Source organism: Aythya marila (assembly GCF_965140915.1).
Source record: "Aythya marila genome assembly, chromosome: 3".
NCBI lineage: Eukaryota > Metazoa > Chordata > Aves > Anseriformes > Anatidae > Aythya > Aythya marila.
This window is the reverse complement of record NC_139044.1, coordinates 94,418,914-94,431,718: the sequence shown is the minus strand read 5'-3', so window position 1 is coordinate 94,431,718 and position 12,805 is coordinate 94,418,914. Positions and strand designations below refer to the sequence as shown.

General features: G+C 41.3%; 1 protein-coding gene across 6 annotated transcripts in view; it reads left to right on the top strand.

Moving 5' to 3' along the window:
- The window catches only part of MLIP (muscular LMNA interacting protein), a 121,947-nt gene that overhangs the window by 51,884 nt on the left and 57,258 nt on the right, over nucleotides 1–12,805 (top strand). For 5 of the 6 annotated variants that reach the window (XM_082758036.1, XM_082758033.1, XM_082758034.1 and 2 more), the window contains 2 exons: nucleotides 667–1,032; nucleotides 8,866–10,500. In XM_082758036.1, coding sequence (XP_082614162.1) covers nucleotides 793–1,032; nucleotides 8,866–10,500 — 1,875 coding nt within the window. In that variant the 5' untranslated portion in view covers nucleotides 667–792. The remainder of the gene's footprint in view (nucleotides 1–666; nucleotides 1,033–8,865; nucleotides 10,501–12,805) is intronic. The other variant, XM_082758037.1, reaches the window with a different exon arrangement.

The window sequence follows — 12,805 nt, the reverse complement described above, 5'->3', positions numbered from 1 at the left end:
TTGCATGTCATATGCCCAGGTTGCATTACTACTCCTGCTCTCATTCAGTGCATGCTTGAGAAGTTGCATATTGGAAGTGGAAATATGAACAAAAAATGTATGTCTGTGCTGAGATGCTTAAACACACAGTAAAGCTCTCTGACCTCAGATTCTCTGTCTGCCCTTTTGAGTGAATGTCTTGGATTGAAGGCCTTTGTTCCTTCATTAATATGTATAGGTTTTGTCCCAGATTTGTCTGCCAGAACCCTCTGAGGAGCATTGTCTGCTCCTGTGGATCCTGCAGTCAGGATGCCTTCCCATCGTGTCTAGCGTAGTCAGGTCTGACAGCTCATTCGGCTTGATTGCACCCTCCTTTTCAGTTCCCAACCCAGCTGCAGCACCATGCTCAGGCTATCGTTATGCTGCAAGTCCCCTGTTGCTCCCTAAGTCGCAAGGAGGCATCTCCCACAGCACTGGGAGCTTGCTGGGCATTGGGAGAGCTGGAAGCTCTCTATGGAGCAGTGCAGTAGCCTGTTTCTGCTTAGATCAAGCCCATATTCTTCATTCTCCCTCTGCACGTTTGGTAGCATAGTGTCAGCCATCGTGGCAAGCCAAAATTCCTTCTCATTTTGGGGGACACTAATAAAATGCATCTAACTGGGATCTTTCCCTTTCTATCTCTTGCAGTCTAACGTAGTCTCGAATGAGCAGTCCTTGAACAGCAGTGTCAGGCGAGACCGCGTGCCTGCCATCCATCCAGACAGCACCCAGACGGTTCTCCAGTCCCTGGAGTGTAACCCAAGCAGAGGAGAAATGCAGGAGAATGACCTTTTTAAGGCTGAGTTTATCCTGATTACGGACTCCGGTGATGAAGATGAAGCAGCCGCTGCCTCGATCAACATCCAACGGCCTTCCAATGGCTACGGTCCCATCAGCGCCCAACTGCTGGCTACATCCCACGTTTCCCCCGGCCCAGAGACAAGAAAGTCTAGTGATGGGCATCTTCCAGGTGCTGGGCTTTCCCACAGCACTGGTGATCAGCAAAAACAGCAGGTAATCTATTTCTTTTCTTTTTTTTTTTTTTTTTAGGTTTTTGAGATAGCTGTGACTTTCTAAATCTTTCAGGATATGGACATTGACCTTTTCTGTAAAGAAGCTTGGCCAATTTATTCTTTAATTTGAAGTTTTGTTAGCCATTTCTGTAACGTTTGTATTCTATGGAGTCATCCCTACCCTTCTGACTTACTGCCTCTCCCTGTAACTTGGTGCACAAACAAAGCAGGTCATGCAGATCTATTATTCTTTCCTTTCTTTCCTTTAAGAGCAGCTCATCATGACAGCAGGTTAATCAGATGGTGTTAGATTCCTAGCTAGACTAAATTGGCTAAGGTCATTGAAATCAGTGGAGCCTGTAGATCATTTGAATTATTACCACCTGACTTCCTGGGCCTAATTTTTCTCAGCAGCTGCTGCAGCCCTTTATGCTAGAGAAAGAGGCTATAAAAGTGTTATTATTCTGATTGTTAGTACTGATTCTGCACAGGTGTAAAGAACTAATGAAGATGAAAGGTCTGTTTTACATTGATCTTTGTGGTGACACATTTATTGATTTATTGAAATTTCAAATCCTCAATGGGAAAGAGGGGAAAAAAAAAGTCTGAAATATTTCACTTTTAAAATGAATGAATCGGATTTACTGCATGAAAAGTTAATGTATCTCATCTAGGAAAGAGCACTAATAGTTTTTAAAGGTGTATACACAATGGAAAAAAAGCAAAATAGCAACACCCTTCTCCCGTGGAATAAATTCAGATATTTCCTTTGACCTTGGCTAGATTTCCAACAGTTGAAAGTGCAACTCTTCATCAATATGGTAAAGAGAAAATACTGGATACTTCAAAAATGAATAAGGCATTCTTCTTAGTGTTAAAATACTTGTGCTACTCTTTTTTTTTTTTTTTTTTTTAATCCATCAAATTCAGTGCTGATTTTTATAGAGAAAATTGTGGAAAAGAAATCTGTTCTGGTTTGAGCTTCACAGCATTATGAAATATTCATTTTTTCCTGGAAACTCTCAGTGAATAAGTAAGATTTTTTTCCTGAGGAAGATGTAAAGGCATAGGTAAATCTGTGTAGGGGAAGCAGTTTTTAAAAGAATAACGGTCCCAGGGAAATACAAACTTATTTCAGCAACTTTAAGTATACAAATTCTGCAAGACTTAGCTGGGTGGTTTCTTTAAAAGCTACTACAAAAATTGCATGGATTTTTTGTAAGACTGCAGAAAAAATGCTGGACTGTTGCCTTCTTCATTTTTTGGTGACTTGACGCATAAACAGGGATCTGTTTGGTAAAGAAACAGAGCTTAGGGATATGGTTTAGTGGGGACTGTTAGTGTTAGGTCAGAGACTGGACTCGATGATCTTGAGGTCTCTTCCAACGTAGAAATTCTGTGATTCTGTGAAAATACAGGTTGCATAGAACATGGAATTAAAGCTTAACTTAGTAACTATTCACTATAGTTGAATATAGTGACAAGACGTAGTATGTGACTAGACGTAGTATGTTATCCATAATATGGATAACACATATTTCATCATTATTCTTAAGTCAGAAATCTTCAAGACTTAGTACTTCCTTGGTCTTAATTTTCTAAATATCTCTAGCTGTCTCTATCTCTTCACAGGAAGAGGATATTTCCACTAAGCTGCTTTTTACTGATGTTCTGATTCTTCAGTGTTTTCTTAGGCACCCCTCTTTCTGGTTTGCTATCTAATAAAACACCGTCAGTTCAAATATGAAAGAAAATCACCAAAAACTCATATAGCTGAATTATTTATCTAAGCAGTCCAACGTACTCTAAACAGGGGCTACCTTGTCAGTTCCATGACTACAAAGCCAGTATCATGTCCCATTTAAGAGTTATTGCATATAACATTAAGTTCATTTAGAAGCATAATTAGGTTTAATAAACAATTTCCTGTTGGAAATGAGAAAAGCAAGGATCAGCACTGAAGACCATTGTGTTGTACAGGGGATCAGTCTGAACCACACTGCTCCTACAGCTCCATTCACTTCTGACTTCATTTAGAAGAAAGAAAAAAAGAAAAATCCTTAAAAATATTGAAGCTTCTATTGTTCTTTGAGGTGAAAAAGAGATGACTGATTTTGGATAATGCCATTGCATATTAAAATATTTATAGATATATGTGTATGTATATATAAAGTCATTCTGGTCACATTTGGGACTTTTTCTTCATAGTTTGCTGTTTAAATACATGTAAATAAATAATATATATATTGATTAAAGAGAGTCTAGCCACATGACAGAGAGGCAGACTGGCTCTTGTCCTTGGGAGTGCACCCTTTGGGGTAATGGAGATGTGGCTGCTCCCTTGAGTGCCAGGGAACACTAATTCAGCTTGAGAAACTTCTCAACTCCCTGTGGGGAATCAATATCCAAAAGGTTTTTATAGCTTGTCAAAGTCACTTAACCTTCCTCTGTGCAATGCTTGTCATCTGGCTTGGTTTCTCCAGACAAATCGGTCAAGACCCTCTAAACTTCTGCCATAGCCAAGAAGAATCCATCTTCCTTGTTGGGAGAAACCAGACAGTTCTGAATGGCATCTGTGTTAATCGGGTCTCAGATCACAGTTTGATTTACTATGTTGTCTCTGGATATTGTGTCTGTCGTGGTTTAACCCGACCGGCAGCTAAACACCACGCAGCCGTTCGCTCACCCTCCCCCCTCCCTCTCTGGGACGGGGGAGAGAAATGGAAAGTGAAGCCCGCGAGTTGAGATAAAGACAGTTTAATAAGACAGGAAAAAAAATAACAAAAATAATAATAACAATAATAATAATGATGATACAATGGTGATAATACGAAAGTAATAATAGTATGTACAAACAAGTGATGCACAATGCAATTGCTCACCACCCGCTGACCGATGCCCAGCCTAACCCCGAGCAGTCCGGCCCCCTCCCCCCGGCTAGCCACCCCTATATATTGTTTAGCATGACGTCAGATGGTATGGAATACCCCTTTGGCTAGTTTGGGTCACCTGTCCTGGGTCTGTCCCCTCCCAGCTCTTACTGCACCCCCCAGCCTGCCCGTTGGCAGGACAGAGCAAAGGCTGAGATGTCCTTGGCTTAGTATAAGCACTGCTCTGCAACAATTAAAGCATCGGGGTGTTATCAGCACTCTTCTCATTCTAAGCCAAAACACAGCATTCCACCAGCTACTAGGAAGAAAATTAATTCTGTGCTAACTGAAACCAGGACAGTGTCAAGTTTTTTTACAGTCTCCAGTGCTTCCTTCTCTCTTTCTGGTTTTCAGGTTGCAGGCTGAGGTAGGGAAATGACTTTATTTTTCCCTATCTATAATAAAATCTTAGCAAGATCAAAGCTTGGTCTTAACTGGTCCCAGAAGCAGGTCTCCATTAAGCCATGTTCTCGCTCAGACATATTTGTCACGCTGTTTCCCTTTTCCTGTTTCACCAGCACATCTTTCAGGGCCTTGCTTGTGTCAGTAATGGCATTTTTTGTGCCCTTCCAAAATAACGTGATCTCATCAGAAAGACCTTACACCTAGCTCTGGTCTGTGATTTCAAATATGCTGAAGGCCTCCTGGGTAAGGCTCTATACTAAGATTAAGACCTATTTAATATTATAGAATCACAGAATTGAAGGGGTTGGAAGGGACCTCTCAAGAGATCATCAGGTCCAACCCCTCTGCCAAAGCAGGTTCCTTATAACAGGCTGCCCAGGTAGGCATCCAGATGGGCCTTGAATATCTCCAGAGAAGGAGAGTCCACAACCTTCCTGGGCAGCCTGTTCCAGTGCTCTGTCACCCTCACTGTGAAGAAGTTCTTTCATGTGTTGGGGTGGAACTTCCTGTGCTCCATCTTGTGGCCATTGCCCCTTGTCCTTTCCCCACAAACCCCTGAAAAGAGGTTGGCCAAATCCCTCTGTCTCCCACACCTCTGGTATTTATACACATTGATGAGATCCCCTCTCAGTCTTCTCTCCTCAAGGCTGAACAGGCCCAGGTCTCTCAGCCTTTCCTCATAGCGAAGATGCTCTAGACCCTGAATCATCTTTGTGACCCTCCGCTGGACTCCTTCCAGATCTCTGTCTTTGTTGTACTGGGGAACCCAGAACTGGATGCAGTACTCCAGGTGAGGCCTTACCAGGGCAGAGTAGAGGGGGAGGATCACCTCCCTTGACCTGCTGGCCTCGCTCCTTTTAATGCACGCCAGGATCCCATTGGCCCTCTTGACCTTAGGGCACACTGCTGGCTCATGGTCAACCTATCGTCCACCAGGACCTCCAGGTCCTTCTCCTCAGACCTCCTCTCCAGCAGGTCATTTCCCAGCCTGTACTGATACTTCGGGTTGTTCCTTCCCAGGTGCAGGACTCTACACTTGCTTTTATTAAATCTCATTTGGTTTCTTCCTGCCCATCTCTCCAGCCAGTCCAGGTCTCGCTGAATGGCAGCACAGGCTTCTGGCGTGTCAGCCACTCCTCCCAGCTTTGTGTCATTGGTGTACTTGCTGAGGGCAGACACTATTCCCTCATCAAGGCTGTCGATGAAGATGGTGAACAAGACTGGATCCAGCACCGACCCCTGGGGAACACCACTAGTCACAGGTCTCCAGCCAGACTCTCCTCTCCGATCACCACCCTCTGAGCTCGGCCAGTCAGCCAGTTCTCAACCCACCTTACTGTCCACTCCTCTATCCCACACTTTCTCAGCTTTGCTGTCAGGATGTCATGGGAGACAGTATCGAAAGCCTTGCTAAAGTCAAGGTAGATGACTGGGATATTTCTGGGATCATCATCGATGCACCATGAAAATATTTTTCAAGTTCTTTGATCCCTTCATGCCAAGGTAACCTTGCCACTTATTTAACATTTTTAATATAGCTTAAGGATATATTTATATATCCTTATATAAATATATATATATAAACATATATATATTTAATATAGCTTATATCTGAAGTTCTGATGAACAGAAAAAAAAACTTACAATTGAATCACAGATCAAATGGACATAAATCCACGTTTATCATTCACTTCTTCTGCCCTAATCGAATAGTTAAAACACAAAAGTGTTTTAAAGTAGTAGAGAAATTAAATGGAGAAAACCAAACCAAATCAAAACAAATTCTTTGATTGAGGGAAGTTATATCTGCTGGAACTGGTGAAGCTGCACCTGTAAACCATGCCCAGTTTGGCAGTTCCCCACAACCTAACTTGAAAGCAATGTGGAGAAGGGGATGGGGCCCCCGCACAAAGCTGCTGAGGCAGCAGGGATACAATGTGAGCTGAGGATGAGGGAGCTGGATTTGTTTACTACAGAAAAAGGCAGCCAAGGAGACATCAGGGAGCATCCCACAACTACTCAAACAGAGCCAAACTTTTCTGCAGTGGCAGGTGAGACAGCAATGGCCACAAATTCAAGTGTGGGAGGTCCCAGTGGGACATCAGGAGAAGCTTCCTCAGGAGGAGGTGGTGCTGCACTGACGCAGGCTGCCCAGGGGATGCTGGAGCAGCCCTGGTCAGAGGCTTCAGAGACCTGGCAGAACTGCTACAGCTGGTGTGAGGGGCTGGTGGTGGTCAGAGCCCTGTTCTGAGCAGGAGGCTGGACTGATGACCTCAAGATATCACTTCCAACTAACTTTGATATGATTCTCTGACCCTGAAATAAGAGTGTGATCATCAATAAATGTAGATAACACTGCAGTATAATAGCAAAATCTTTTCAGAAGGCTTGAATGATGGTTTAATTAGCTCAGCACATAAATGTTCAGTGGTGTTCAAAGTAGGTGAAGACTACAGCAAAATGTCTTTATCATACATTTAGGAGCATATTTATCATCTGCTATCAAGAACATTTTCCTACCTGCTTATAAATCTTTCTTATTAAGCTTTATCTAATTAGAAGACATTGCACATCCTGGTCTTTCATTATGGAGTTTCATATTAGTTCCTCATTTTCTTTTAATCCATTGTCTTTGTAAGGGAAATTTATCTATGCCATTTTCAAATATAGGGATTTCATTCTCCAACTTTGTTTTGATAGTTGATTAGCTTCCAGAACTCATTATTAAATTCAGCAAGCTGCTCAAAATTTTCAGATGTATTACCACACTGCTTTTAAAGTTGTTAAATATATTTTTTTGTTTCATAACATATTTACTATTAATTTTTCATAGTGTTCACATATTAGTAAATTATTTTACAAAATGTTCAGTATTTTTTCTTATTTTTGTTAGCTGCTTTTTCAATAGTCATGATTTCCTAATCCAGAAGAATATATAGTAGAATATTGTCACAGATATTTGTTTGTATACCCTAATATTTGCACTGCATAACATGGGCTTTCCACTTTGAAATGGGACACCTTAACACATGTATAAGGGAAGCAGAAGTTAGTGTCGTTGTAAAGGCATTCTGATGTTTGGCTTTTATTATAAATGAAGGCACTTCTGAAGAAATCTTATATAACAAATATTTTCAACTCTCAGGCTTGTTATTTGCATGCTGTCATTTAGCAGAAAGAGCTCACAGATTTTAAGTTATAAGAGTTAACAGGGTTCTGCTGTATGTTTTTATTCCATACTTAAAATTTCACATACAGTTTAACCCTTAAAAGTCCATATGTCTTGCTCTCCTGTCACGTGTTCTCACTTGAAAATTGTTCCATACTTATTCTTGTTTTATGATGTATCAGTACTATATTATGGCATCAAGCTACAATAATTCCTGTCTCTTAAGGGGAAGGCATTTCTATTAAAAATTAGAATTCAAAAGCTGAGCTAAAGCCACATGGAATTCATGTATGTAGAACTTGGTATAAATTTGTTTTACAGAATTGCATAATCTTTTCAGGCTATCAAATAATTATATATATAGATGTTGCTATGTTTAGATGAAATTTGTGGGGATTAGAGTCTATTTCCCTCCTTTCAAACTGCTCAGTCAAAAGTTTGGTGATAATTTGTAGCCTTTTGGTTTTACAGTTGACAGCTCACTATTCTACACTTCTGTTTTATTCAAATAGCACATTCCCCAGTTTTTAACTTCAATATTATAACAACTTGGAAGATTTGAGAGAATTTCTTTCTTTAAAAGCATAGAACTGTATAAAATGTTGATAATATACTCGTGTGCTCTAATTAGTTTTGACAAATCCTAATTAGAATAGACCAAATAAAAAAGGAGATCATGAAAGAGCTCATTACTGTTTTATTAGTGCATTGTAATACTGTGGAAAAGGGGATAAGGACTCTTATATGCCTGTAAACTGTCAAGCATTGTTCTATTAAAGACAAGAAGAGTGAGAAACAAACTGGAAGCTCTGATTTGAGTTCTTCTGAGCAAATTTATTGTTCTGATATCACAGTGTTGCAGAAGGTGTTGTTTACTGAATATGAAAATGGGAACTTGAGTTGAATCTCATTTACAGAAAGACTACTTTACACTGAATTGGGAGAGTGAGATGAGTCTATACTACAATTTTCTCACTTTCAGTTGTGTTTCCACAAGAGAATACTATCATGTGGTTCTAGATATGACTGGCCCAACTGCCTTGGGTTTTACTTAAAATAAAATGTCAGTAATCTTGAACCTTCTCTATGGCAGCAAAAGTGAGGTCTCATAAAAGTAAAGTAACACATAACTTGTCTGTGCTTCATCACTTCCCTGAGGGCCTTATCCATTAGGTTGTAAACCCAAGTTTAAGACAGCCCTGTTCTTTTAACTCACAGAGCAGTACTAATGGAAACAGTATATGCATGACCACAGGACTGAAATGTCAGATGCTTAACAGTTCCACAGGTTCCACCTATATTAACATTTCTGTTTTTCTTTTTTCTCCAGTTAATTTCTACTCTTTCTGATCATCTTTACTCTAAACCACCTGCTGTCCACTTAATTTCTCCAACTAATCTGAAAGTAGCGTGCGGTGCCATGGTTAACCTGAATCAAGCCTCTTCGCTGGAAGACTCCCATAACAACTGGCAGTCAGCAATCAGGTCTTCTAAGCAAGATTCATCTCTCTACTTTCAATCTGCTTCCCATAGTTCAGCCCCCTCCATGTCTAAAATATCCTCCTGTGCATCAAACTTTTGTTACTCCAGCCCTCAACTGTATGGTAACCTGCAAACGCCAAGTCTCCATAGCCCTGTCTGTGTTTGCAAAATGGGAGACTTCACCACATCTTCCATTCCAGCAAAGAGTCTAAGTGTTTTCCCCAAACCTTCATGTTCAGCTGAAATTCAGGGATCAGCATCCCAGCCTTTATCTCCCAGTTCTTCCAAAAGATTGAAAGCTTTATCTCCGCTCCCTGTACGTATCACTACACATTCATTATCTCCTAGCCCAAAACCTTTGTCTCCACCCTCTCTTTACGGCTCCTCTTCAACCATATGTAGTGTAAATGAGCCTTGCACACAAATATCATCTAGAGGATATTTAGCAAAGTCGGGAGTTAGATCCCCTCTGCCAACCAGACTAACTCTCTTAACTGCTATTTTGAGATCAGGCTCTTCTCAGCGGAGACCTCTTTCCCCTGCTTCTTGCCCCACGTTTTCTCCTAGCTCCCTTTGTTCCTCAACACTTGCAATAGATCAAAAGTGCAAAACAACTCCCCCAACCCCCAGAAAATCCATTTCAAGCCCCCCTGTTAGGCCAGATTCTCCCAGCAGAGAGGAACATTGGTCTTCAGGATGGGCTCAGCAAGTACCTTTACACTCTAAGCCTCATCCTGCCCCTCGGGCAAGGTCCCTTTCTCCTAGAAAGCACCTTCCAGTCCGAACACCCTCTCCAGACTCCCGAAGTCCACAGTCATCCCCCATCTCCTCCCATAGAAAATCAATTGCCAATCCAGGTTGGCAGTCTATGCTGCCTGCTCTGGCGATGCCTCCTAGTGCCCCAGCACATTCTTCCCTTGCACACCCAACCTCTCCTCCTCCTGAAGGCCTGCGTTATCCTGCCTCCAGCTCCCAGGCACCTCAGAGGTGTCAGAGAGTGCACACTTATTCACCCATCTTTACCTGCCAGTCCTATCCTTTGCTTTCTCCCACCAGACTTAGTGGCACATTTTCCCCCACCCAAGAAAAGCAGTTATCTCCCTCCCCAAGTCTTTCGACTTCAACTTCTAGATCTAAGTCAGATTCATCTCAAAAGTCTGCTCAGGAGCTGAGTACCCTCTCTCCTACACCTTCAAGTGTCTCAAAGCAGTGGTCTCTCTCACGTCCTGATTCTACTTCACCAGTTCTCCAAACATGCAGTATTAATCCCCACCCACTGCAGCTTCATTCTTCATTGATGCACAGAAGCTCTAGGTCTAATTCCCAGTCTCCAAGGCCTGAGAAATCTGCCACCTCACCAGTATTAAAGTGCAGATCTCCTGTCTCAAACAAGTCACCATGCACACTGCCATCAAGACCCAGAGAGCTGACTTCACCTCAGTCTTTTTCCCTGCCTTCTGACCATGAAAACATCAAACCCAAGGTACTCTTGGTGCATGCTTATTTTCTAATAGTTCTTTGTCCCTGTAGGAAAAAAACACATCCGTGTTGCACAATGCTAGTAAAATGAATGAGCCGGGGAAAAGGAAGGAATGGTATTGTGTTGATAGTGAAGATAATGACAACTAAATCCTACCATTTCAAGTTGCTAGCAACATGTTTTGTATTATGGGGAGGGTGCTGTAAGAATCCTTTACCATACAAATTAGATATTTTATTGATGGAGCAGATACTACTGGATTTGCTAGCGTCCAGTGGTTCTGATCTGCTACGTTCAACCTAGCAGAGACCCGAGCCAAGAGCCAGGGAGGGAAGACAAGGACAGTCCCCTGTTTCTTCCCTTTCTTCCCCTGTTGCTTCTAATCTTATTATGCTAGACAGAGGGCAAAGGGGAAAAAAAAAAAAAAAAAAAAAAAAAAAGCTTCCTACAATATGTACTACTGCAAATATGAAAGTCTTGCACTTGACAGATCAGTTGTACTCCTGCTGTTTGTCATTCACCCAGAGGCAGCAGAGTCCCAGCAGAGTGAGAATAAGCAACGATGGCAATTGCTGCAGGAGGTCTTGGGAACCAGTTCCTCTTTAAACCTAAAGATAAATCTCAAGAATGGGAAGGGGAAGGAAAGGAAAGCAGATCAAAAGATATGCAACAGATAGGTGCCTGGGAAAAGAAAAGCAACTGCCTTGCACAAGGGGAGAGCTCGTGGCAGAAGACATCAGAGCTGCAGAAGAGGAATCAGAGGCTTTCCAGCCTCTTTTAGTTTATCTTTTCACTCTTTGCTGATGTCTAGGCTCTCCTCTGGCAGCTGAAGCATGCTGCCCATCACAGAAAGGCCATCATAGTTTATTGATGTATCTGTTTGAAGCACAAAATTACAGCCTGGTCTGCCAGATCAAGTTGTGTCAGATGTGTTTCTAACAGCTTGGCCATGGCAGGGGTGACCTGAACTACATGGAAAATGTTAATTGAAAATGAGAGGTTTAAATCAGCACAGAGTAGCAATTGTCATGAATGGTTCTTTTAAAAACCAAACAACGCCAAAGGAACTATTGTTTCAAGCACAGCTGTACAGTGTCACTACACCCTGTCAGGACCAATTAATGAAATAAAAAGAGAAATAAAATTGTAGAAATTTCAAGATAAGAGCCCCTAGAGAAAAAAACTGGAAGGCATGACTGAGCCTGGAGATTGCAAGACATTTGCGGTGTCTGTTACTATTGGTACAACCTCTGGTGATAAGGAAATCCTCTGCTTGTGACACATAACTCTTGCCTGTGTTATAATTACAGAGGCTATTTCATCCTTTCAGTCCTTCCAACTGTCTCTTTTCCTGCTAATTTTGCTGTTGAGATGCAATAGCACTTCTGAAACTGCCCAACCACTGAAACTGCCCACCAATGGAACATTGGACAGTGTCTACTATAATAGGCTTGAGAGGTTAGACTGGTGTAATTTTTAACCATGCAGACAAATGTGGCTCCACCAGGGATGTGGATGGTCTGAAATCTCTAAATCAAATGCAGCTAGAAGTTCAGGACAGGAAAGCCATCTTCTGGCTTTAAAATGTGAGGCTGAGTCTTCACTTACAGCTAACAACAGTATGCATTCAATGCCATCCCTTCCTCCTGCTCTCACCGATCTCCATACTTTTTGAAATAGCTCAACAGACTTCTGCTTTGCTCATCTGTGAATGGTACCAGATGACTCCAGCCTCAAAACTCAGTATATTTCCAGGGGAAAAAAAGGAAAAGATTGAGGATAGAGAACATCAACATCTTAAACAGCATTTAGGTCTCTTTAGTACCCATCAGTTCAACTTGAGGACTGGACAAAGAGCTCCATATAATGCACAACATATGACTGTCGGTGCACAACAAAATTTTTGCATGTATGAATTTTCTAAGTGAGAATCAAGGGAGAACTGCAGAGCTGCTTGACTTTAGCATGTGTAATTTTGCAACCTTAGTATTGTTTCAATAGTTATTAAACCAGCACATTTTAAAATAGAACTTCGACATCAGATGTACTTTTCATCATGGACATCAAACTGTTTCATTAACATGATATCAAAGCACTTATGCAAAAAGGATTCTTTAATGGAGAACTTTTATCTGTTTATGTCTACTCATGTACCAATTAATGGAAATCAAAGTAGAGCCTATGAACTTGTTTAAGTATTTGCATTTTTATATATAAATGCATGTGTTTTCCTATGCTTTATATATTTATGTTTATGTTTGCCAATGTTTTCAAAATATGACTGTTCTGTAAAGTGAATATGAACATA